The sequence below is a fragment of the Saimiri boliviensis genome, chromosome 18 (assembly GCF_048565385.1).
Source record: "Saimiri boliviensis isolate mSaiBol1 chromosome 18, mSaiBol1.pri, whole genome shotgun sequence".
Classification (NCBI taxonomy): Eukaryota; Metazoa; Chordata; class Mammalia; order Primates; family Cebidae; genus Saimiri; species Saimiri boliviensis.
Window position 1 is genome coordinate 18,520,610 of NC_133466.1, and position 27,661 is coordinate 18,548,270.

At 38.5% G+C, this 27,661-nt stretch overlaps 1 protein-coding gene across 6 annotated transcripts in view; it reads left to right on the forward strand.

Annotated features, from left to right (window-relative positions):
* Positions 1 to 27,661, forward strand: part of APP (amyloid beta precursor protein) — a 280,905-nt gene that overhangs the window by 162,441 nt on the left and 90,803 nt on the right. For 2 of the 6 annotated variants that reach the window (XM_039480477.2, XM_039480478.2), the window contains exons 7-9: positions 6,783 to 6,950; positions 9,244 to 9,300; positions 24,209 to 24,342. In XM_039480477.2, the coding sequence (XP_039336411.1) occupies positions 6,783 to 6,950; positions 9,244 to 9,300; positions 24,209 to 24,342 (359 nt within the window). The remainder of the gene's footprint in view (positions 1 to 6,782; positions 6,951 to 9,243; positions 9,301 to 24,208; positions 24,343 to 27,661) is intronic. The other 4 variants (XM_039480479.2, XM_039480480.2, XM_039480481.2 and 1 more) reach the window with 2 other exon arrangements.

Genomic DNA, 27,661 nt, shown 5'->3' on the forward strand with positions numbered 1-27,661 from the left:
CACCATATAGTAATACTTAGAATTGCAGCAATAACTTAGGCTAAAAAAGTAAAATTGTTACAAACTACATTGAAGTCAACCTTTTTCATTGCCAGTAGATTGATTAGACAGATATATGTATTATATAAACATTTATATACATATGTAAATTATAGTTATAAATTATAAAATTTATTTGAAATATTGATGTTATGTATACTTAGTGCATTTTAATACTTATGCCCTTGTTTTCACTTTATTCCACTGTTACATTAAGGCAGTAATTTATTAGAAAAGTAAATTATATTTGTCTTACATTTACCCTTTTTACTCTACTTAAAATTGGAGAAAAAGTGTGAGATATGAAATTTCTCTCAGAAAAAAGAAATATTTATATTATGTGAAGTTTAAGTATATATTCATGTAGAATATGGAAAAAATAATGCTACATAATGTTGGCTTTTAACAACAACAAAAAAAAGACTGGCTCTCTCTAAATAACTCTAGTTCAACTGTGGCTGCTTTCTCAAAATTAGTAAATTACATTACACGAAATTTAGTTTTATTTCACATACGTTCCAGTAGGCCGAGAATACTTGAAATTCAATTATTAAAAATGAAATAATAATAAGCAGCTTGACTTCATTCTAAAATACATCTTTACTGCATTATTTGAAGTGAATTATTGTTAATCTGTTAACTTTGCTTCATAAGAAGGTATAATTATCATACATTGGAGAGTGGAGAATTTTCTCCCCATTCTGGTTGCTAGTTTCACAACCGTGTTCATTCTAAAGTTCTTAAAATGTGTAAAATTGGCTTTCTAACCTCGGTTATCCACAAAGAATTTTGTTAGATTTTGAAATATCTATTCAGAGCTAATTTTTTGTGGTTAGGCATTATTTTTTGAACAGTGAATTGCATAATCATTATATATATATATATATATATATATATGTGTGTGTGTGTGTATGTATATATAATGCAGGGAGCTCTGGCTTCTGTGTCATTTTGTATTATATTGATTTTTTTGAAAATGGAATGTAGTGTTGACACCAGTGGAAATCTCAGCAAGGGCCCGCGCCACAAAGATAAAATGCGGGGAGTTTGATTAGAAGCCCATAACTCTGCTTTGTGTTTTGTAGACACCACCATTTCGGTGTATTAAATGGCATTTTGTCTTGAAGAGTGAGTAGAGTTGTTATAAAAGAAGGCGTAATGCTTCCTTGCCAGCAGAATTCAGCTAAGTGAATATCAGAAAAGCTATTTGTGGTCTTGAAAGTTCAACAAATTCAACATGAATAAAGGATTGTGGTTTCTTAGGTATGCATGTAAGTTTTTGCTTATGTTTCTATCTAACATTTTTCTTTGAGAAATATTCTTGCTTCTATTATTCTGAACAAATTTTCCCTTTCATTATTATCTCTGATATTTACTTTGAACAGAGAGGTGGATTGGAATTCAAAAAATAAGCTTAGCAAATGATTTCAAAATGTTAGTTTTCTCAGTATTTTACATTTTGAGAAGAGAACAAAGATGAAGAGTTTTTGTTTTTTCTTAAATTTGTTTTCAACTTTGTTTTGAATTGACATAATAATTATGTATAGCGTATATTTGGAAGATACAGTTTTAATTTTCACATGAATTCTATTTGGGTTTAGTTATATAAAGTCTAATTTTGCATCCTTTGCATTTAGTGGATGATATATACATAATTTTCCTCTGAGTGATAATAGTAATTAATGTGAAACAGGTTTTTTGCTGATGTTTTTAGAAAGTTTCTGTAGATTAGGAAGGAAGAAATTATGCTATTGAGAAAAATAGAAAATCGTGTAAACATAAACGTTTGAACTCTTTCGAGATGTTTTTATTTTCTGTGAAACTCGATGCAGTTTATTGAAGATGTGCTTCAGGTCTCAGTGTCTCTAAAACTCTTCTACTTGGTGAGCATCTTGGTCGGTTACATCTCTTAGTGATATCCCATTCCTGGAGAGGGACGTAAAGGGAACTTTCTCGAACTGAGAATTCCAAATCCTCCAATCTGTGAGTCAAGGAAGAAAAGAAGGTTAGAATTCTTAGGCAAACTGAAAAATCAGTATTCCCTTATGATTATTATTATTGAGACCGAGTCTCGCTCTGTCAGCCAGGTTGGAGTGCAGTCATGTGATCGTGGCTCACTGCAACCTATGCCTCCTGGGTTCAAGTAATTCTACTGCTTCAGCCTTCCAAGTAGCTGAGATTACAGTTGCACACCACCACACCTAGCTAGTTTTTGTATTTTTAATAGAGTCAGGGTTTTACCACCTTGGCCAGGCTGGTCTTGAAATCCTGACCTCAGGTGATCCACCCACCTCGGCCTCCCAAAGTGATGGGATTACAGACATGAGCTACCATAGCCTCTTATGTTATTTTTTTGATGTGGGCTTTTTAACAGCTTTCCTTTGAGACAATTTTAGATTCATACACAGCTGAAAGAATTAGTACAGATACCCTACATAGTCTTTACTCAATACAGTATCACAACTATGAAGTTGACATTAATCCCTTAACATTGCTTTAACCCAAGTCTGTGCTGCTGCTTCTCCATGTTCTCTTCTGAGAGGCACTGGCCATTTCTTGTGTGCTTATTCATGCTTTGTGTAAAAGCCTTAGCATCATACCTCCCTGGTGCTGACCCTGCCCTCACCCCAGATTCTCCCAGACTAAGCTAATACCCTCTTTTCTATTACATGGTGGAAAACGGTTCTGGAATAATAAAGGATTAGCAAAAAGGTCAGAGAAAACAAAAAGTTGTATTCCCTTTGTAGAGTAGGAATATAATTATGAATGATAGAAGATAGATTATCCATTCCTTACTGCCACAGGAAGTTGATGTTCTCATTATAGCCCTGAGGGACAGTGTTGGGAAGTGGGAAGTGATGGGTAGTTAGGGATGTTGGCAATTGGGGGAATTACAACAAGAAGGGTTTTGTGGTTTTTTTGTTTTTGTTTTTGTTTTTGTTTTGAGACGGAGTTTCACTTTTTTTTACCCAGGCTGGAGTACAATGGCACGATCTCAGCTCACCGCAACCTCCGCCTCCTAGATTCAGGCAATTCTCCTGCCTCAGCCTCCTGAGTAGCTGGGATTACAGGCATGCGCCACTATGCCCAGCTAATTTTTTGTATTTTTAGTAGAGACGGGGTTTCACCTTGTTGACCAGGGTGGTCTCGATCTCTTGACCTCGTGATCCACCCGCCTCAGCCTCCCAAAGTGCTGGGATTACAGGCTTGAGCCACCGCGCCCGGCCGGCTTTTTTTTTTTTTTTAACCAGGAGAGGGGTTGCATGTTAAGAGAAGCCTGTCTGTTTGCTCCTCCATGTCAGCAGATGAGAACCAGTTGGACAAGGTAGCTGTCTTGTAACAAAGGCACACTGTCAGTCCTCTTCTTCCAGGCTCACATATATCTTCTCCATACATTATGTATTTGGCATTAAATTAACATATACTGTTACACCCATTTCTGACCACATTATCTCAGCTGTCCTTTTGTATTTGAGTACCGTGGGATCTGTTGATATTGCCCATGATGCCCACTTGAACTCCACCAAGGCCATGAAACTCTTGCGTGCCATTCAAAGTCAAGAGTGCCAGCTGCCTCAACAGGATTGGGAGAACCAACCGATACTCCCCAAATAGAAAATATCTCACTCTTTTCTTGGCCTTTATGAAAGGACAGAGTTAAGACTCTTAACAGTTAGAGACTCCAGCAAGAGTTGTAGGCTCATTGTGTAGTGTATGCTATTTACCTAATTGACGTGTAAATGGATTTTGAGGTCTGAATGCTTGTTCTAGTTGATGGGGGCTCATTTGGCCTGGCTTCTACAAATCAGCTGTAACAAATGGCTTCATAGCTATTATAGAATGAGGCAGAAGAAAATAAAAAAGAATGTAATATTGTGTTTCACTAGTGATATAGGAAAATGTTAATATAATGTCATTTAGGTTCTGGGCTGGGGAGATTTTGCCTTTATCATAAGTAAGAAATTGTTGCTAGGTCACACACAAGGGCAAATATTTATCATGAATTATCTCCTTTGATCATCATTCTTTTATCCCATTACTTGACTTGCACGCCCCCCTCCCAAATTCTACCACTTTTATTTAATACATAGGCTCATAAAGATAAGGTTCATGCATCTGCAGAGCTGTGAGGTCTGTGGCACACAATTGTAAGAAGACATATATTTGGTACTCTAAGATGATAACTTTTTTTATGTTACAATGTGAGGGTCAGCATAAGTTGTCAAGGTACGTTAGTTTTGTTGCCAGGGCTTCTGTGACTATGCAGTGAAGAGGTTCTGTGTCTCCCTTGGAAGCAGTGGCCACAGTACTTGCAATCCCAGTGCCAACTCCTGGCACAGTGCAGGCTCAGGAGACGCTGCTGCCTCGACATCTTATTGGAATTAACACTGCCTGAGTAGAGATTAATAATGGGTATTGCCGTGCCTTAGAAACATGAAAGAGCATGTGACATGAATATGTACACATTATTGAAGGAGATAGAAAGAAAACATAGTCGAGGTGTAGATGTTCATTACAACTAAAGATAAGCTCCAGGAGCAGAGAGCACTGCTGGCTCTAGTGGATGGGGCCCTCACATCTGGGCAAAACTTAGAGCTCTACAATCTGGAAAGCTGTTATCTCAGTAACTCAGAAGGGATGTGGCCCCTAGAACCAATTCACTCCTAATAAATCAGGATGCCAGTTCTTTAATTTTGGAAGATAAATAAAATTATCAAGTAGATGGGATACCTGTGTCAACAACTTGGCTAGTTTTCGTCCTACAAGAGTATTGTATACAGAAAACCAATTTAAAAGACATGATTTGGGAGCATGGACTTTGAAAACAGCAGTACTGAATGAGATAGTCTTAATGATAGATGATAATGAGCTTGATGCTTTTGTAGCTATCTTTCCATCTGAAAGTCGTGTGAAGAGAGCCAGATCATGTTAGTTCCCTTTGCATGGGGCATTTCTCCTGCAGAGTATTTGATACCTTCTGGGCTTGGTGCTGACTATTTCTTCTGTTGACATCATCATGATGGTAGCAACCTCTGGTTTTGCCAAACTTTGTTGCATCTACTGAAAGAGCAATGTATATACGGAAGTAAAACAATAATTAGTTCCAATCTGTATTGACATTGTGGATCCTTGTCTTTCATCAGCTAATTAGAATCAGTCTGTTGAAGGGCCGGTTGCAGTGGCTCACGCCTGTGATCCTAGCACTTTGGGAAGATGAGGTGGGTGGATCACTTGAGGCTAGGAGTTCAAAACTAGCCTGGCAAACCTGGTGAAACCCTATCTATACTAAAAATGCAAAAACAGCCAGGCATAGTGGTACATGGGTAATCCCAGCTACTTGGGAGGCTCAAACACAAGAATCACTTGAACTCAGGAGGTGGAGGTTGCAGTGAGCCGAGGTTGCGCCACTGCACTCTAGCATGGGCGACAGGGCAAGACCCTGTCTCAAAAAAAGAAGAAAAGAATCAGCCTGTTGTATATTCCTAACTTGGAAGTTCTGGGTATGCATGGCTTTTACCTTTTAGAAAGGTGTTTTTTTCTTCTGTCACGTTAGTAAAACTAAGAATAAGAAGACATCTATGTGTGCTAAGGCATCAGCCTGGCAAGGGCAGGGCACAAACCCACAGGGAGAATTGGGGCTGTTGTTTCACTTCCAATAAAAATGGGATATACATGGGAAGTAGAGTTATAATTCTTCTCAAGTTGACTTTATACATGTAATCGGATGGGTCACTGATTGACTTTGAGTCGGTCGGGGTTGAGTGAACCTGATCTTGGGGAGGGTCGGGGTTGAGTGAACCTGATCTTGGGGAGGGTGGCAAGAAAGACATCTTGACAGGTAAGATGTGTTTTAATGTAAAACAGTACACGGTATATATTAATAAGTTAGAATTGTTTGAGTATGTTTTATTGTTTGGAACATTACTGCCCAATGGTGAGGTAAATATACGAAATATACAGATAACACAGATTTTTAATAGATATCAATTAAATATCATAATACATTGTTACAGTTGTACTTAATGTATATGTAATTAAATATATACAAATAATACAGATTTTTAACACATAAAGATCCATTAAATAGCATAATTAATATTGTTATAGTTGTGCTTTAATTAAATTATTAAAATATATATTAATACATATTTTAATATGCAAATGAAATGGTCTTAAGTTAGAGTTATGTCATTGAGTATAAGTCACATTTATAGATATCACATGTGTTTCCAGATAAAGTCAATGGACAGACAGCCTCCAAAACCTGGAAAACATTCAAAATATATGCAATTCATTTACTACTTAAGGCAATCATTTATAAAGGAAAGCAATCAGATGTTTGTGCTTCCGCTTCGTAACCAAAGCCGTTCTCTCACATGAGAGTTGACTTCTCAAAAGAGGAGTTCATTTTTTATAGTGGAGAATTGTTTTGATATGCAGACACCTTCTGTCATTTCATACTCATCTAAAAGCAGCCAAACAATCTTTTCACCTCTGGCCAGCATCCTTTTATCACTGCGGAGTGCTGCCCTCATTAAACCATATGAGAATGCATGCTCTGAGAGGTCAATCTCAAGTCCTGGTGGGCAGTTAAATGCCTCAGCAAATGTTTGGTAGATGCTGCCTAATCAACCCCGTCCAGGTTGCCACTGGGAGGATTAAAACAAGTAAACGTGTATAGGTGAACAGAGAGACAGTGCCTTTTCATGCTAAATGTGGTTCCCCACATCTCCTCTGATTAGAGGTGTGCTCTGAACAAGCCGAGACGGGGCCATGCCGAGCAATGATCTCCCGCTGGTACTTTGATGTGACTGAAGGGAAGTGTGCCCCATTCTTTTACGGCGGATGTGGCGGCAACCGGAACAACTTTGACACAGAAGAGTACTGCATGGCCGTGTGTGGCAGCGTCAGTAAGTGGACCTTCTTCGAGCCTGGCCACCTTTCATCTTTCTCGCCACTGACTCTGCTCTTTGTAACAGATTGATTTTCCTGGTTCTTGGGAATGGGCCTGTTGCTACCACTAACCACATTTCTGTCCACTTCTCTAATTGCTCGGAGTCTCTGCAGTATGTTCAGTCATGAGCACACCTCTCCGTCTTTCCCTAATAAAGCATGGCCATGGATGTGTTCTTTTCCTAGCTGTAGCAGTTATGTCTTGCAATCCAGAGGGACTTTTGAGTGCTTCTTTTTTTAAACAAAGCTGGAGTGGCTGTTTTGTTTTCTGCAGCCAGCCATTTCTGCAAATGCATACTTATGTGTTCGTCTGTGTACATATGTGTTCATGTTTATGCATGTGCACTACCTGTGCAGACACCGTCTACCACCAGAAGCCTGGCTGATGCAGCTTGAGTTGCACTGATAAGGTGTATGGCTGTGATGAATACCTTTAAGTTGGTTCATAACATGTATCTTTTATTGTGCCAGTGAGGGAATGTGATTGAACTGAGCTCATGCATCTCACATGCCGGAGGGTACAGGTGCCCGTGTTGCCCCTTGAGCTCAGCACATAGGCATTTGCAAGGTCAAACTTCAGCTTCTTCTCTTGAAAACAAAAAAAAAAACTTCTGACTTAAAATGAGAAACTTTCAATGACACAAGGCTCAGGGAACATAATTTTCAAAGTTTCTCTCTTGAACATTAAGCTTTTCATAACTCTGGGGGATAATGATATGAAATCATAATGACTTAAGTACACAATGAAATTTTCCCCAAAGAGGTAATTCTCAGGAGGTCCAGTACCATATATGAGACTTCCAGGGTTGTTAACAGGCTTCAAGTGAAATTCCCAATTGTGCTTATTTATTTATTTATGTTCACGCGTGGGAGGTATAAACTACTCAGAAAGTAATTATTCAACTCAACTTGATTAACTCAACTGAAGATGAAACTCAGTAACTGAATTACTTTTTTGAGAGACTCCTGCCTTTTCTCCCATGTGTTACAAGGGTGGCAGCCACATTTCCTGTCTGGGATTCCCTAGGGATTATATAAATTGTTTCCAGCAAGATCATAGGATTAAGCAAAACAACAGAAGGACCTGCACCATTAATACCTCCACTGTAAAGGAGCCCAGGATCTAAGAGGAATCTAATGGAAAAGCGCCTGTTGGTCTCCTGCCATCGCCAGTGAATGAGATGACTGCTTCAGTCCCGTGTGTGAACAGGCGTAGAACCCAGTAACTGTTGAGGGCTTTTTTTTTTTTTTCCTTTTTCTTTTTTTTCCCCTGGCTCTGATTGGATGATTTCAGCTTCTAGCTCAAATGACTCCCTTCTTTAGTTTCAAACAAAGCAGTCAATTAGGTCAGGTATTGTGAACACAATGGAGAAGTCTGTTGCCTTTGGAACAAAGGGCTTTTGTTACAGTGATTCTGACTGGTTTAGTGGCTGGGGGAGGTTTCCTGGCAGATTTCCAACTTTTCTCCCTCCCTTTTCCTGGATGGATTCATTTTCTGAAATACCATGTATGTTTTTTGGTAATAAGAGATTTATTTGATTTTAATTGTTAGCAGTGATGAATTTGCTTCAAGAGATTAAAATTATCTGTCCACCTCACCCAGTACTGCCATCCCTGCCCCTAACACTGTCTCCCTTTGATCAGTTTGGAATGGGAGCGAGCAGGGGCCACCTTTCCAGGTTGGGTGGAGGTGCCCTGGGTGGCACACACTTTGCTGAGGGTTTTGTAAAAGGTAAATTCCCCCAACAGTGATGTATTAGATAAGACTAGCTGTACCTTATTTTAGAGGGGATAGGTGACAGAATAATGTATGAAAAAAGCAAAGGCAAGAAGCTGAACATCAGTTAGATGGACAGACAAGAATAAGTAGGGTATAAACCTCAGCAAACAGCCAGAGGTGAGAGCCAGATGCTGTCCTATGAATGAGTGAAATAAGTGGAGTTTTGGTGAAAAATGCATCAAAAGGATTTGGGGATATTTGGCACAAAGGAAGGAGCAAGAAATCCTCTTCTGTTAAAGAAACCTATTGTTGCATATATATACCATCAGCGACAAAATATCCAGCATTTTCAAATGTTAACTTCTTGCAGAAATAGATCTTATATGTTCATTTTGGTTTTGTTGGAGGAACCAAACCTAAGTCAGTGATTTTGTTTGTGTGGTTGTTTTTTGTTAGTGGACTCCTGTTTCAGCCACCATTCCCATGTTTCTCTTTTTGTTTTTAGTTATGTTCTCTTATTTTTTCCATAGTGTCCCAAAGTTTACTCAAGACTACCCAGGAACCTCTTACCCAAGATCCTGTTAAACGTATGTTGTCGTTCACCTGAGGGAAGGGGATTGGGAGGAGGATGCTGCATGGTTGACATATGACTCCAGTGTTATCATTTCTTTGCATGGTTTTGTGTTTCTTGCACACCTGTCTTAGTAAAATGTTTCTTCCCATCACCTTGCTTGTAATTACATCTAATTTTGCCAAACAGCTTGAGATGTTGGGCTAAGGACGTCATTGACCAAGTTTCTTCTATTTCTAACCAATTTCCTTTTTATCGAGTCTGGTTTTATTAAATGTTATATGGACAACATCATTGTATTATGTTTGCCATCACTATTTTGTTTCCTAAAAGCTATCAGTGGGGGGCCGGGCGCGGTGGCTCAAGCCTGTAATCCCAGCACTTTGGGAAGCCAAGGCGGGTGGATCACGAGGTCAAGAGATCGAGACCATCCTGGTCAACATGGTGAAACCCCGTCTCTACTAAAAATACAAAAAATTAGCTGGGCATGGTGGCGCGTGCCTGCAATCCCAGCTACTGAGGAGGCTGAGGCAGGAGAATTGCCTGAACCCAGGAGGTGGAGGTTGCGGTGAGCCGAGATCACGCCATTGCACTCCAACCTGGGTAACAAGAGCGAAACTCCATCTCAAAAAAAAAAAAAAAGCCATCAGTGGAACTGAGAGCAGGCTCAGCCTGCCACTGCTTACAGAACCGAAGAACAAGGGCCAGATGCAGTGGAAGGAAGGTGACTTGACTTTGCAAAGCTGGCAGTGGGGAAATGGCCCAGGCTCTTGCCTTAAAGCAGCCATCTCCAAATTTTGGATTAAAAAACAAAGGCTTAAAAAGAGGAGGTTGGAATGCGGGGCGTGAAGGAGGGATGAGGAGGTGCTGCTATATGTGGCTTGTTCCAAAGACTTGAGTAATTATCCTGTTTGGAAAGTGGGCTGGTGCATCCCTGGCACAATCAGGTTATAAAAACTGCAGCCTTGAAGTGATCTTCTGATGGGGGAGAATTCTGAAGGAGCCCAGATTATTTTAAGTCAGTTGATGGAACTTCTAAGCAAGCATTAATAATTTTAATAATAATTACAAGCATAATTAGATAAGGGAAACACTGTGCATGGAGTGCCTGGTGGAAGAAAGAGAAAAGGTGATGATTTTATTATTAAAATTGGAAGGGAAAAAAAAGGAAGAAAAAGATTTTTAAAATAGAGTGCTTGGTTACATCAAGATGCTATGATTTAACAACAGACTATAATACATAAGTGATTTATTTCCTCAGAAAAAAACACTTAATATTCATGTATTGTAGTACATGGACTAATTCGCATGCACAGATTTTGATTATGTGTGTTGTAAGACCCGGTTTCAACTTCAAACATGAAAGATCACTTTTAGACATTAGGAACCCCTCTTTCTCCTCTCCCAGAAGGCAGAAGACTATGTCGGAAGTAGAGAAAGAGCCTTCTGTAAAGAAATACATTGTCCAACCACTGCAGGCCCTATAGTGTCTTATGTTTTATTTTTATTTCAGTTGTAATATCAGACTAGCAGTTTTAAAATGTGGTTTCAACATTCATATTTGAATTTGGATTCCATTCGTAGATAGATTTATCCAGTGTTAGGTTAAGGATGATATGTGCCATTTATGCTTATGATTGCTGGAAGTAGAGACACCATTTCAGTTGTAGCTTAGATTTTTATAATTAAAATTAGCATTTACGTACATTATCCTGAAAAAAAAAATCCTCATCTCAAAATCGTTAAAGCCAGTTACCTTTTTTAAAGATGATAAATTACAGATGGAGAATTAGGTACTTTACAAAAGATTTCATCTTAAAAGTTTTTTAATGGCCTCCATAAAATATTTAGAGTAATTCACATTATGTATAACTTTTGAAAGATCTTGTTTTTACTGCCACAGTATACACATTTCTTTTGCTATTGTGAAAAAAGCATTTTTCTCTCAAAACAGTGTGAGTACAGCAAGTGGATTGACACAGACCTGGAGGAAGCTCTAGCTATTCCATTGTAGTGTTGATAATACATAGGTACGCATGCTATGTTGCATTGTACCGTGCATTTTTACAGACCATTTATTTATTTATTTTTTTAGAATACTTTGTGGGCATTTTCCTCATTCCTTTAGTACATATGAGGAAAATGGGGCTTCAAGAGCTTGGTGACTACTCCCAAGCCATTGAAAATGGCACAACCAGGCTTGAAACACAAATGACATTTTGGCTGCACTCCACACCAAATAGCTAAGCATTTGGTTCTGACATGGTTTTGCAGGTTAGTGAAATCACATTTGAGATTCAGCAGCACATTTTAAGAATACAGAAAATAATGAAAAGAAGATGAAGAAGAATAACATTTTTTCCTAAATGCCATGAATATAGCATGCATCTGTAAATTAAATCTTTCCCATTCTTATACAAAACAATGATCATTTTCCCCTTATGTTTTATTTTAACATTTATAATAATTGTTTTTCCATTTTTAATAATTGATGGAAACAAACATCATTGTTTGATAAATTTATTTTCATGCAGTACACATAACTACCACTTTCATCATCCACTCTTCCAAACAGATACTGAAAGTCTCTTTTGTAATTTTCTTCTTCCCAGTAATTTTCTCCATCTACTTGCAGTGTGTTTGGGATCCTGACACCTTTCTATTCTAGGAGGATGAGGTGATTTCGGCAGCTATATTTTCTTGTCTGTCTACAGAGACTATTCAATCACAGCAAGTGAAGGGCTTCCCAGTGCTAGTACCAACAGACAAGGGAAAAAAAAGACATATGATTTCTAGTTAGTTACAGCCTGTGCAGCTGTGTGATCTTCGTTATAGCAAACTGTACATTTGATTTGAAAAAGTCATGGTCATCTGGAGGTCAAATGTAGATGGAAGACTCAATTCAGAGAAAAGGAGCCGAACTCGAAGGTGAGCAAGCCTGTTAGACTGGGCAACTTGGACTTGACTTTGCTCCTTCATCAATCTAGGATGATGTTTCTGCACAAAGGTGGTTGGTTTCACAGGTTGCTCAGTCTAAGCTGCTTCTAGTCAAATAATAAATGTGAAATGAGATAGAAAAGGCTCTTCAGTTGAACTGATACAAGATTACACTTAGGGAGAAAATGTGTGATGGTCTGCACTACAAAAGCAGTAATTTGCCTGTCAAGACATTATCAGGCATTTCTACGTTTCAGACTTTAGTCATAAAAACCAATTTTTAGCATTGCAATTTTAGGGACACATTTTGTTGTTGTTGTTGTTGTTATCTTAAATAAAAATCTAAACCACAAATATAAGGGATGCAGGTGTAAGGCTAAGAGCTTTCATTTTATTCATGAACATGGTGCTTCAAATCCTTTAAAAAAAATCATTTCCCATTTAAAATAAAGAATCTTATGAGAACTGAGTTAATTTCTGACATTAGTTTTGCACCTGCCCATTTGGATTTAGGACAGTGCGAAAAGTTTACATTTAATCTTCAAAATGTAGTATTTGTATATAAATATTTATTGATTCATTTATATTTGAAATACGAGAATATGACCATTTTACTAGTGTTGTCACCATCAGATTGCATCTCAAAAGACAAACAGACCAACTCCTTAAAGGCATTTAATCTCTAAAGAGCATCATGCCAGTTTTTAGTCTGCAGATTGTACCATGTGATCTGGCCAAAGTGTGACCCATCTCTTGCGCCTTCATTTGCACTGGCATGTGGCACAAACACTAAACCAAGGTTTCTTAACCTCAGCACTGTGGACATGATGAACCAGATAATTAGTTATTAGGAGTATGTCCTGTGCATATAGAGTGTTGAGCAGCATCCCTGACTTCTCCCCACTAAGCTCTATTAACACAACTCCAGCTGTGATAGCTAAAAATCTTTCTAAACTTTACTAAATGTGCCCGGTGCGGGGATGGGTCACATTCCAGTTGAGAATTCTGTTCTAGAATAGTAGTTTCCCCACACCTGACTCAGAGATAGAACTATAGTGGTGTAAACAGGTATCCTTTCCGCAAACTTGGGGGCACGTTGAAATGTTAGAATGTCAGTATCCTCCAATTCTCGACAGATGTTTGAAATTGAATTCGTTAGACAATTGTCCAAGCTCTCAATATTTGCAAGATAAAGTGGAAGTTGCTATTGCTGTCCTGACTATATTATTGGAAGTCTTATAGTTTTTCTGCTCTAATGTAAGCTACTGTGTCAGCAAGAGTATAAACCAGCAAACCCCTTAGCTGGAAGTACATGGTTCACCTATGCACCAACCCTTTCTCTTTGTTTAATCTTAGTTTTCTAGAATCCCAGTATATGCTGGAGCACAACCAGCTGTAGAGATGTCCTATGGTCTTGCTACACAGGTTATTTGTACTTTAGGATTATGTTTATGGCCTTAGAGTTTGTACAGAGGTATAGATCTGACCCCATGCAGGATTGAGGGAGGGAAAAAGATTGATTTCTAGGCATACCAAAATGGTCCAGATGTCATGAAACAGACTGGTACACCTCCAGAGAATATGAAAAGAATTGGAACTTAACAAGTCAGGCCCCAAGTTCCATCCCGAAGAACCATCCCCAAGTCCCAAGTTTGTTGCCTCAGAAGCTCGTAATTCGCAAATAGTAGATAACTCACCATGCAGCCTTTGAATGGAATATGCCACCTTCACCCCAGGGTCATTGTAAAGACCAGAGCTGTGAGACGGAAGTCTGAATGGCTAGGCCATTTAATCTTTGGCCAAATTTAAACTATTGTTCTTAATCACACTATTCTTTTTATTTTCACTGTGCAGTAGCAAATATGAGTTGCCATTAGCACATTCTATAATACTATTGGAACTATGATATTTTTATAAAACTGCCAAATTAGATTGGGCAACCTGGGCTTACACTTTGCTCCCCGACCAACCTAGGGAGGGAAAACAAAGCATTAAAAGATGCGATGGAAAATTAAATTACATGTCACATCAGTGCCAGTAAATGCTATCAGATTAACAAGCATGAAAAGCCAAATCTTTGGTATCCGGTAAGGCTTAGATAAGAAGAAGAATGGCTTTTTCCTCAGAGACATAATAATTAGAAATGACTCTAAATTCAAAGGAATTGGATTGCTTAGCAACTCAGCATTTTTTTTTTTTAAAGAAGGGCCATTTACTTTGAATACAGATTGAATATCTCTTCTCTAAATGCTTGGGACCAGAGGTGCTTCAGATTTTGGATTTGGGAATATTGATGTATTCATGATGTGGTATCTTGGGGATGAAACTCAGATCTAAACATGAGATTCATTTATGTTTCATGTACCCCTTATAAAAAAGTCTGAAGGCAATTTTACACTTTTTTTTTTTTTTTTTTTTGAGACAGAGTATTACTTTGTTGCCCAGGCTAGAGTGCAGTGGTGTGATGTTGGCTCACTGCAACCTCTGCCTCCTGGGTTTAAGAGATCCTCCTGCCTCAGCCTCCCACGTAGCTGGGCATCACAGGCACCTGCCACCACACACAGTTAATTTTTGTGTTTTTTAGTAGAGACAGGGTTTCACCATGTTGGCCAGGCTCGTCTCAAATTCCTGACCTCAAGTGATCCACCCACCTCAACCTCCCAAAGTATTGGGATTACAGGCATGAACCAACTTATACAGTATTTTTAATAATTTTGTGCATGAAACAAAGTTTGTGTACATTGCACCATCAGAGAACAAAGGTATCTCTGTCCTAGCTACTGTGACATCATGTCAGTCCTCAGAATTATCAGATTTTGGAGTATTTCAGATTTTCAGATTAGGGATGTTCAACCTGTGATAAGAGAATGCTCATTATGTATGTGCTCTGTTATTTAGCTCTTTGCCAAAGAGAGTAAGTAGATAGTTTAATAAAGGGGTTGGCAAATATTTTGCATACAAGGCCAAACTGTAAATATTTTAGGCTTAGTAGGTCATGCAGTTTGTCGTAACTACTTAACTCTGCAGTGGTAGCATGAAAGCAACAACAGACAATAAGGAAACAAACAGACAAGGCTGTTTTCCAGTAAAACTACTTTTAAAAAGGTAGCCAGCAAGCCAATCCTTGATTAAATACAGCAGTTTATTTTTATTTTTATTTTCAATAGCTTGTGGGGTACAAGTGGTTTTTGGTTACGTGGCTGAAGTGTATAGTGGTGACGTTTGAGATTTTAGTGTCCCCAATACCTGAGTAGTGTATATTATACCCAAAATATGCAATTTTTGGTTGGTTGGTTGGTTGTTTTGAGATGGAGTTTCACTCTTGTTACCCAGGCTGGAGTGCAATGACGCGATCTCGGCTCACTGCAACCTCCGCCTCCTGGGTTCAAGCAATTCTCCTGCCTCAGCCTCCCAAGTAGCTGGGCCTACGGGCTCGCGCCACCATGCCCAGCTAATTTTTGTATTTTTTTTTTCAGTAGAGATGGGGTTTGACCATGTTGACCAGGATGGTCTCGATCTCTTGACCTCGTGATCCACCCGCCTCGGCCTCCCAAGCAGTTTTTTATCCCTCACCTTCTTCCCACCCTCCCTCATTCTGAATCTCCAGTGTCCATTACGCTACTCTATGCCCTTTGCATGACCATAGCTTAGCTCCCAAATATAAGTGAGTACATACTGTATTTCCATTCCTGAGTCACTTCACTTAGAATCACAGCCTCCAGCTTCATCCAAGTTGCTGCAAAAGACTTTTATTTTGTTATTTTTGTGGCTTAGTACTATTCCATGGTGTGTACATACCACATTTTCTTTGTCACTCATTGGTTGATGGGTACTAAAGTTGGTTCCATATCTTTGCAATTGGGAACTGTGCAGCAGTTATTTTTGAGCCCAGGATGTGCTAGGCCAGGTATTTTGAGGGACACCAGCAAGGGAATCTGAGTACCAGCTTTCAGTAACTTGATAATTTTATTAATGAGATGAGACCCAGATATGGGATAGAATTAAATAATACATAATATAAAATACACAAGGGTAGGGGAATATTGCTCTGGAAGCCTGGGGTAAATGAAGTCACCTCTATCCTTAAGACCTCCATAGAGGTTAACAGTTCCATCTGCTTTTACTGCTACAATTTCTATGAACGTGGACAATATTGAAGATTTTGACTTTTTGAACTCATCTGTTGAGTGTCGAGCAGCTATGACAGGTTATTTCTTTATGTGCCTCCATTAATGAAGTCAAAAATAGCTACTGACAAATTGACAAAAAACAGTAAGCTAAAGTTAACCCATTCTAATGCCAGTTATTACTGCTGTTGCTTCACATATATTTTTTAAATTCAGACTTGAGGTTGCTTTTAAGTTTTAGTGCATTGTGCTGAATAGAGAATAGATGTTTATAAAAAATAATGCTGGTATTCATTCTTTCACATTCAGTTCATATATTTGAAAAAATTCCCATGTTAGTAGGTGTCCATATATATAAAAAAGAATTGTAGCTTGACTGTAGTAAACACAGCATAGATTACATTTTTATTACCTTATGTCCACGCAATGCACTGACAGTGTTCTCCACCAGCTGTGGTTGCACTGGCTATAAAATTGTAATACAAGGGCGTATCGGGGGAGAGTGCTTTTGTTTCTTGTTGTTATTGTTATATTGTTTTTAAGAGAGTCTGGTATTACACTGGAGGATCACAAACTGTATTTTCTTGTTATAAATGGCTCTTCTATCTTAGACTTAGTGGGTGTGATAGTTATTTGAATTTAGAATGCATTCGGAGTTTTAGCTATTTTGAAATTAGAAAAATTGAGAGACTTTTTTTTTTTAAGTTGGGGTGGCACTCTGAAAGCTCTGCCATGTTTCAAGATTAAATTTTCATGTAATTTCTTCTTAACAGGTTTATATCTCACCCATATATAAATGATCCTCCTCATCTCCTCTCTTAAATTAAAGCCATCTCAACTGAGAACATTGCTAGTTCTGTATCAAACAGCATTTTCAATGATAAGGCAGTGATTTATATAGGTCTTAATTTGTTTTAATCTTCTGTTATCAATGTTCTAGAGATAAATTGCTTTTCTCCTGATGAAAGGACACTAACCCAATTTTCTTGTTAGAATCTAACATTAATATATTGACTAAATGCCATTCATAAGCCTTTCTTTAGGGAAACATTCAGCCTTCCGGCCTGCTGGAGCTGGCCGTGGTCATTGCTGTTTGAAGGTGGGTTATTTCTTTTGTGTCCTGAGCCCATTGTGACTGTAAAATGATGTGTCACTTCAGAGATTGAGGAAACAAATGAATATCAAAATGCTAATGTCAGTCTTTCACAGTGTCTTGAATTTTGACCCCACATTCTTGCTGTATTTCATATGAATAGGAAATGGAGTACTCTGCAATGATTGCAAAATCAGAATTAAAATGAGGGAGATCGGTACTTGTACAGTTCAACTTAATGGATTATCTTCTGCGGAGTCTTCCAGGCAGGCTAGGAGAGTGATTTCTACCTCATCCTAAAGATGTTAGCAGGTTTAACCCTGTTTTGAAGTAACTTCCCGTCCAATGATAACCATTTTCTCAGAGGAAACACAGGTGTGGAAGTGTTTCATTGATGTCTTGACCCCAGTGATGGAGGAGTGTTTTGTGATAGGAACGTTGTGTGCTATAAACTGAAAGCCAATCTGCCTTTTTTACTTCCTCCCCGGAAAACAGAGCTCTGGCAGGTATTGACAGTAGATTACAATGTGAGTGGCAGTGTTGTGACAAGCATCCATGTATCAGTATTAAAATTTAAATAAGCCCTCACGCACACGTGAAAGCAGTTTCTTCCGTTTGCATATTCAGATCCCTTGGGTAATAGCATTTGGTGTGAGAAAAAGAAGGGAATCTGACTTTTCCGGTGTAGGAAGGGCCTGAGGGCAAGGACCTCCTATGACAGCCACCCTGGTCCAAGCCACCTTCATCTTTGTTTTTCTCCTCTTAAAAGATCTTCCTTCTGCTTTTGTCCCATAGCAGCCAGAGTTCTCCTTCTACAACATGCCCCATCACATACGCACCTCCTCAAACAGCTCACATTGGTCCTTCAGAGTTCTTACTATGGCTTCAAGCCTGTACCTAATGTCTCCCGTTTCTTCCCTGCCTCTCCCACTACTTCCTCTCTTGCTTCTTCAGCTCTGGCCACGTGGATCTCTTGGAATTTGCCAGCCAGCCTCAACTCTTAGGGCTTCCATGCTAGTTTTGTCATCTGTCCACAATGTTCTTCCGGCAGCCAGCTGGGAAGGATCTGAATGTCACCCCCTTGCTTGAGACTCTGCCCAGTCGCTTACTTCTTGCAGTCTACCTTTCCCCTCTCCCTCAGCTCTCCCGATCCTTCTGAACTCTGCTCAGTTTTTCTTTTTCCTCTTTTTCTCCATAATGCAAATCACATACTAACAATATGACTTACTGGCTTTTTAAAAATTCTTGTGGTGATTGTTTCGTTGCCTAGAATATAATGCCACCAGGACTAGGGACTTCATCTGTTTTTCTCATTGGTGTCTCCCAGGTGCCTCACATATAATAAGGGCTGTAATGTCAGTGGGCGGGAGAAATACAATGATGAACAGGTGCACCAAAGGCAGGCTCGTTTGTCCACGTCAGAGCTGCTGTCTCAGCTGCTTTGATACCTCCGACTTCCCAGGATGGCAAAGAACAAGGATGTAGCTTATGTAGAAGGCATTAGTCATCAGAATGCCACTGTATATTTGGAAGCAGAATGTTCACCTTGAAGCAGTAATGTGCTAGGAATTGGAACTGCTTTTCCATTATATTTTTTCTTCTGTTACAAGTGTTTAGATACACATTAATCACTATTATAAAGGAAGGGAGGTAATAGCCTGTGTATCCTACCATGCCCTGCAAGACTGTGTTACGAGACTAAAATAAAATAAATAAAAAGATCATTTAAAAAGTTAAAAGCTTGGCCAGACGTGGTGGCTCATGCCTGTAATCCTAGGACTTTGGGAGGCTGAGGCGAGTGGATCACAAGGTCAGGAGTTTGAGATCAGTCTGGCCAATATGGTGAAACCTCATCTTACTAAAAATACGGAATTTAGCTGGGTGTGCTGGCCAGCGACTGTAGTCCCAGCTACTTGGTAGCCTGAGGCAGGAGAATCACTTGAGCTCAGGAGGCGGAGGTTGCAGTGAGCTGAGATCACGCCATTGTACTCCAGCCTGGGTGACAAAGCGAGACTCTGTCTCAAAAAAAGAGAAAAAGTTAAAAGCTTGTGCATGTGATGTTGGTAGTGCTGCTAATGACTAGGCATCTAGAGGTCAAAACCTAGAGCTAAGGATGTTTAACCCTGAGTTTTGTCTCATTTTAAGTCTAGTTTTCTGTGCAAGGGGAAACATACCTAGCCAGCCTGCTTGCAGAAGGCATGAGTGAGCATGTTGGAGAAGGGGCCTAAGGCTGGAACGTTCTCCATATTCCGGCTCCGTGGGCTCTTCACTTGATCCATGCTTTATGACTCAACTTCTGTTGAAGGTCATTTGCCAGATAGTGTTCAGGGCAGGAACAACTGTTTCATAGAAAACCAGCCAATGACATCATAACAAAATGTGTTTTTTTGCCAAGTTATGTTGCTCGTTAACAAAACAAAACAACAGATACCCTTTCCAGTGCCCCACCATGTGAACGGATTAGCCCTCTACTACTATAAAAAATAGCTTTACAGCCTTTTTATGACTTACCTGATCTTAAGAGACTTCATTTGTCTATGTTTGGGATGCACATGAGTATGTTAAATGATAGCGTTTCATCTCTGCAATAAAATAGGGCCATTTTTTCTTCTTTCCACGTGTGAAATGAGAACACATGGAACATGCCTAGCACAGTGGGCTCTGATGAAAAGAGGCTGTTACCATTTGGCCAACATGGAAATCCTAGCCTTTATCAGAGGTTCCATGGAACCTCAGAGGTCTGTGAACAGGATAAACTGTTTTATGGAAGTTTAAAATACAAAACAGAAATAAACCCTCCTGAAGCCAGTTTGTTTCCACTTTCTAAGTGGTTATAGTGACTTGTGTTTTAAACCTTAAGCATCTCAGTGGCCTGCTGATGTACAGTCTCCTGTTGCCTCTGTGTCCTGCGACACATCCTGACATTGCTTGAGCTCCACTCCCTGCCTGCAAGGAAGTACCTTGATGGGTGAGGACGTAGGGCACAGGTACCTCTGGCGTTCCATGGACGTTGTCCCAAAATGGTAGTCAGTTCTATTAACGTAACCTCTTTAGGATAAAAGGCTATTCATGAAATGGAAGTTGAGTTCTCTGGACATACTCTACCTTAAAGTTGTTCTCTCCTTCCTCCTCACCAGCTGCAGAGCAATAGGAATAAACTATTAAATTCATTTAACAATATCAGCATATGCTGTCCTTCTCTGCTTGACTAGACAGTAATCTGGTTTGCCGGTTGGTATGAATACAGGATAATTTCACTCACTTACACTAATTGAGATGGGGGCTTTGTATGAATGGCTGAAAAATTTGAGTTAAAGATAAAAAGAGACACAACTTCCTCAACTATGGGAAGTAACTGGGACTGTTGACAAAGATTTACTTGAAGAGAAATTGTATTGCTCAGGGTTCTCCAGAGAACAACCAATAGGACATATATGTATAGGAAGAGAAAGTCGCACGATCCGTCTGTCATCTGCAAGTTGGAGACCCAGGAGAGCTGGTGGTATGATTTAGTCCAAATCTAAAGGCGTGAGAACCAGAGAAGACAACGGTGTACATTTCAGTCCAGAGGCAAGAGAAGACCAATATCCCAGCTCAGTCAGCCAGGAAATAAAAAGGGTAAACTCCTCCATCCTCTGCCCTTTTGTTTTTAGACTCTCAGCAGATCGGGTGATGCCTGCCCATGTTGGGGAGGGTGATTTACTTTACTGAGTGTGACAGTTCCAATGCTAATCTCATCCAAAAGCACCCTCAAAAACACACTCAGAAACAGTGTTTAATCTGGGAACCCTGTGGCCCAATCAAGTTGGCACAGAAAATTAGCACAGAAATATCTCTGGATTCAAAGGAATAAATTGGTAACACAGTGTTTGTATTCATTTCCATGTGTCTAAAAAGACTTTTATCCTTTTTAATATCCTATATCTGTTAAACATACCTCACATTCTTATTCCATATTTATTCTGTTATTATATTGCTAAGTGCATTTCTACTTAGGCCAATGTGATTATAGGGATTCAAATTACAGTGTTTTATTCCTTTCCTTTATACAGTTTTCGAAAACCATAGGAGCTGAAAAAAATTCCCCCTTACATAGTTAAGTTTTATTGAATCCAGTTTTCCAAAGGGGTGCTTATGTTATGGTTATAACATTTACAGCCAGAACTGTCTTCATCAGCGAATATAACCCCAAACATTTATACATTTTCATTTGTTTAAAACATAAAATATTGTTTGCCTAAACATGTCATTCTGCCAGATTAAACTATGCAAAAGAATGTTATTTTATTTTCTGCTTTCACTTGTTCTCATTTGAGCTCTTCCAGTTAAGATGAGAAAATGACTAAAGCCAGGAGAAACACATTTTAAATGCTAAATGCCACATTCATTTCAAGTTGGAAAACTTTTAAGTTAAAAAATACTTGTATACTGGTTTGCTAGAAGTTATGTAGAGAAACAATTAACTTTTTTTTTTTCCTGAAAAGGATTTAATATTCAAAATTATTGTTTCAATCTTACAAATTCCAGGTATATGCCCTGTCTCCTTCCTTCTACTTGAAAGTAAAATCTGGATAGATACTCAACTGCTTTTATTTTTTGAAAAATTATTACTAATCAGGATTGAAGTGGAGGGGAAAAAGTCAAAATGCATGTTTCTCTTTAAAATGAAAGATACTGTTTAATTATTTAGCAGTTTTCTGGTTTTAGATAATATCTTTGAAGACTTTGAATTGTTAAAATTTACTTATTTTTTATACTTTTGGCCTTTTTTTATGTGGGCTACACCTAACATTTTTTGAAAAATACTTATTACTTTTTCTGTAGGTTTCACTTTGTGATCCTGTAATTCATGTTCAGTGGTTCTATTTTATTTTTTATTAATAAATGTTTGTGTGTGTGTGTGTGTGTGTGTGTTTCCTTAATTAAAAAAAAATTTTTAATTTGTCCTTTTGTTATTTGTTACTTTATTATTGCACTCTTATGCCAAAACATTTTCAGTGATTTTAAATAAAATAGCAGAACTGTTTCATGGTTACCATTAGCTCTAGAATTTGAGTAGGATGCAATAAGCAGAGGAGGAGGGAAGGCCGCTAATATGTGTAAGCTACGCCGTGTGTCACCCTCTGCCAGATGATTTACATGTGGTATGATATCCCATTTTCCCGGCACTCTTATCATGTCGTATGGCCTGTTATCACCACTTGATAAAGAAATTGGAACATGGTGTGCTTAAGTGTTCTGCCCCGGCTCACAGCTGATCTGAAAAAGAAATAGGATTCAAATCTAAATGTGATTAACTGCAAAGCCCCCACGTGCTCCTTCCTTCCTTCCCTCTCCCTGTTGCTGCCAATGTAAGAAGGAACACCACTCCCTCATTTGCTACAGAGAAAGTAGGGGCAGCTCTGTAAAGGTGCCAGGAATATGCCCTGCCTCTTTCCCTCTACTTGAAAGCAACATCTGGATAGACACTCAACTGCTTTTATTTTTTGAAAAATGATTATTAATCAGGATTGAAGTGGAGGGAAAAAAATCAAAATGAATGTTTCTCTTTAAGAGAGATACTGTTTAATTATTTCACAGCCTTCCAGCTTTAGTTAATATCTTTGAAAACTTTGAGTTGTTAAGATTCCAGACATTTTCTTGAAGGCTGTAGAAAGCATACTTCAGGTTTAGTTTTAAAATGATTTAGCCATAAATTCTTCTCGTTCAAGTCCTCTTTGAGATATTATAGCCCAAATGAAATACACAAGTGTTAATAATTTGATAGGAATACTTGGAACATTGGTGATATTTGAATAGCCTTTTGAATGAACAATTGATTTGACCTGAAAAGACAGTGAAAACAGCTCATTTTATTTTTAACATTAAATATGCTTAAGTCAAAATCCTTTTTTCTTTTTTCTTTTAATCTTATAAATATTTTTGATTCTCACTAGTCATTACTAATCTTTTAGGAAATTGCTTGTGTAGATATTATAATTCACTTGGTTCATGAATTAGGACATTTTTATAGTATACTCTTGAATTTTATGGGTAATTATGTTTTCACATAATGTAGTAGTATATGTTACAATTCAAATATTGCTTAGCAGTATTAGTTGAATTCAAAATAGAAATCAACTTTCTGTGTGACAACTAGCATAATGAATTCACTGATTATTGCCAAACTTGTGAAAGCAGAAAGGTCCTTTTGTGATTCAAAAATGTGTTTATTGATGTTTATATTTCTTTTTGCGGTGTTCCACATACTATCTCATGAAGGTTGCCTTTGTAATTAAGTTATCTGAAATACATCATAGAATTTACCTTTTTTCTCTGGGGTGCAGTTATTCTGCAACAAGCCAATTTTGGATATCTGGTTTCTGCAGGAGTCCTAATGTATGATATTGATGATATCATCATTTACTTTCATGACTGCAAAATATTAATTTAGGAAAGCATGGGGATTTGGAAAAACATGTCTATTAAGCACCAACTGTTCTTTGCTCTTTGCATGCTTGTTTCATAAAGAACTCTAATACGGTAATTGCAAAATGGACCCTTTTAAATATTTCCCTTCGTTCTGCACTTGGGAGTGGTGAAACACATCCTCACTGTGCCGCAGCGTCTCGTAGTGTTCTCTTCAACAGCATTAATATCTCGTATGTGCTGCTTTACTAAAGTCTCTGTTCTGAGAAATACCGAAAACATGGCTTTCTTTCAAATGAGTGGATATTCTGTTGTTGTTGGTTTTTTCTTCTCAGACCTCCTTCTCTTCTACTTTATAGTTCCTACAACAGCAGCCAGTACCCCTGATGCCGTTGACAAGTATCTCGAGACACCTGGGGATGAGAATGAGCACGCCCATTTCCAGAAAGCCAAAGAGAGGCTTGAGGCCAAGCACCGAGAGAGAATGTCCCAGGTAAGTCTGGCGCTTCCATCATTCAGCTCCACAGCATCAGGAAACCTGAGCTTGCCTCTGTCCCAGTCTCCGAAGGGACCTGCTGGCTTTATCAGGATCTTCAAAGATGTGAAGTTCTAATTTTAAATGTTTAATGTGTGGGCACAGTTTGTGGATTTTTTGCATCCTCCATGAACATGCTGCCTAGGAAAGATCCAGGTATATAGTTGGATTTTGTAAGCACAAATTAAGTGATGTCTATAACATTCTCTCTGGTAAAGAAAGGTACTTGGCATTATTATTCTATGTATATGTAGTATCTGAAATCAACATGTTGTAAATTAAAATCCATCAAAATGCTCTTTAGTAAAGATGAGTTTTTGTGTTAAATCCCAGCCTATTATAACTGTGAACCTACCATTGTTTATAGTCTACAGAACCACAGACTTAAAACTGAGCTGAACCATAGTGATTATTTCATCTAGTTTCCTAAGTGATAGAATAGAGGTTTGAGAGAGTGGCTTCCCATTTTAGCACAAAGCAAAATCAGTGAGCCAGAGACAACATTTAGAATCCAGGCCTTTCTTGCTCCTAGTACGGTATTCCTTTCACTACACTTTGCTTGAGCGGGGGGAAAAGAAAAACATCTGATTTATGTTGGTTTTTTTAAGCAGATCCTTTATCAAGCAAATTAAAAAATAACTTGTGATTAGAACATGGCTAATCCATATATAATATCGTCAACTACAATTTAAGCTATGTCTACTACCAGGCACTAGATGTTGTATTGGAGTTTGATAATACAGAGAATTTTAACCCTTGCTTAGGATCCTCATTCATTCTTTCACTCATTCAGTCAACATATATGGACATATTACTATTTTCCAGTCAGTTTTCTAATTTGTAGTCTACAAACCTAGGAGGAAAAAAGGTAGGACATATAAGTGAATGAAAAGATCTCAGTAAGCCATTCATTTTTAGTGTTAATATTCTGTGGTAAATATCAAAAGATAGGAATAATTTTTTACATACTTAGTACAGATACTTCAAAGGTCTCTTGAGAGACATTAAATGCAATTCATGAATTAAGGCTACTGCATATTTTCTAAGATTACAGTAAGTCTTTAGTAGACAATTAATCTTGCTTTCCTGTAATTTCTGACCTGAGTCCCTGCTGACCCCAGGAAGATTCCTTCCTCCCAGGGCTAACCAGTTCCTAGAGATAGTAAATGAATGGACTCTTGAGCACACATTTCACGTGTAAACCAATCAGTCAAAAGCTCCTAACTCCCAGCCACCTTCTTTATGTAGCTGTTAAACTCTGGGCCACTGTTTCTGCTCTGATCACCCCAGGGCCAGGTACCAGACAAGCAGGGACAACCCCTTGCTATCACCATTATTTGAACAAGTCAGTCCTAAACCTGCTTACCTTGCCTCCCCCATTCTTTCCATGAAAATCACAGTAAAAGGCTTTTGCCCATGTTTTCCCCTCCTGACCAACCCTGGTGCTTCCCATATGACCCTGCCTGTAGTGGTATGTACCTGCTTCTTGGGAGCTGTGAGTAATAAACTATCTTTTCCATGATTATCATCGCTTGTCCTCACATGAATAATAAGAAAATCTACACTTGAAAACATGAAACTAATAATGTATCCAGAAAGGTACAACACAGATACTTTTTCTTTTTTCTTTTTCTTTTTCTTTTTTTTTTTGCCTTAAGATGAATAACAATACTTGGATCTACTTTGGTATAATAACGTAAGGAGGAAAAAAGCCTTATAATCACAATACTTTTGGCTCTGGAATATAGTGTGCAGTTCTAGTGATTTCCCATGATGAAAACCTAAAAGCAAATTGAACTAGAAAGCTAGCCACAGGGAATTAGTGAGTTTTCACCTGATGTCAAAAAAATTCGGATTTTTCATTAGGAAAGACATAGGCACTGTTCAAAAGCATTAGAGGACTATGAGTCATATTTATTGCCACTGAAATGTCCTCCTTTAAATTTACATCCTATCTCCCTTCTTTGCAAAGCTTTCAGAGGCTACTTGTGCCCTCAAAAATCCACTTCTGGGCACTTGAAATCTTAAAAAAAGAACAGTGACAAAAATAAACACCAAATGCTCAGCTTGTCATTTTCAGCACCTACCCTGTACCCTGATTCTGGTCTTCCTACCACCTCTTCTCAACTGCTACCCCTGTCTTTAGAGTGTTCAACTGCTGTTCAGATCAGGCACCTCTGCTCACCATCTGCTCATCTCGCCTGGGGCTTCTTTTTGCTCTTGGCCTTGACTTAGTCTGGAAATGCCCTCTCATTCCTTTTCACATTGACACGCTCACCCATTTACACCCCACATCACACTCAGAATGAAACAGGCAGTCATTGCTCTTACATTTCATTTCATTCTAAATACTTGTTCCCCGGTTTTATTAGTGATATTTGGATATACCTGCGTTATCTTTCTAGCTGGATTGTAAACTCCTTTTAGTGCCTCTAAGTTCATATAAGTTTTACTAACGTTGCATTTCATTTTTGGACCTACTTAGTCATTACTTATTTTTAAATTTTGTGTTTTTTTAATCCTGGACATTTTCTCCTAGTATATCTTGGTCATCTTTGATCCCATTAAGAAAATTATTTCAAATTCTCTGTTAGTTTCAGGTGTGACCAGTTTCCATTAAAATGATAATTTGGCCAGGTGTGGTGGCTCACACCTGTAATCCCAGCACTTGGGGAGGCCAAGGAGGGCAGATCACAAGGTCAGGAGTTCAAGACCAGCCTGGCCAATATGGTGAAACCCTGTCTCTATTAAAAATACAAAAATTAGTTGGGCATGGTGGCGGGCACCTGTAGCCCCAGCTACTTGGGGGCTGAGGCAGGAGAATCACTTGAACCCAGGAGGCAGAGGTTGCAGTGAGCCAAGATCACTCCACTGCACTCCAGCCTGGGTGACAAAGCAAGATTCCATCTCAAAAAAAAAAAAAAAAAAAAAAAAGGAAAAAGAAAAGAAAATAATATAGAGAGTCATTGCAAGAGCTAGATCCTGAAAATTTTAAATTTTAAAAATTGTGGGTCTTTTTTTAAAATTAAGTTTTATTGTAGTTTTTGTTCTGTGTTTTCCTACAAATACAGAGGATTTTGGAATTTTTTGTATTTTGGTTTATTGTTGCCATTGTGGGTTATAACTTGAATCCTGTAGATTTTTGTTGCTGTATGTCGTGACTAGCATCTAGCCAATAGAAATCAGCATCTGAACCATATGTGCACTTTTATTACTTACGAACTTAGCAGTTTTAATATATCCTTAAAATGAAGTCCTTCACATTGAAAGCTGACCC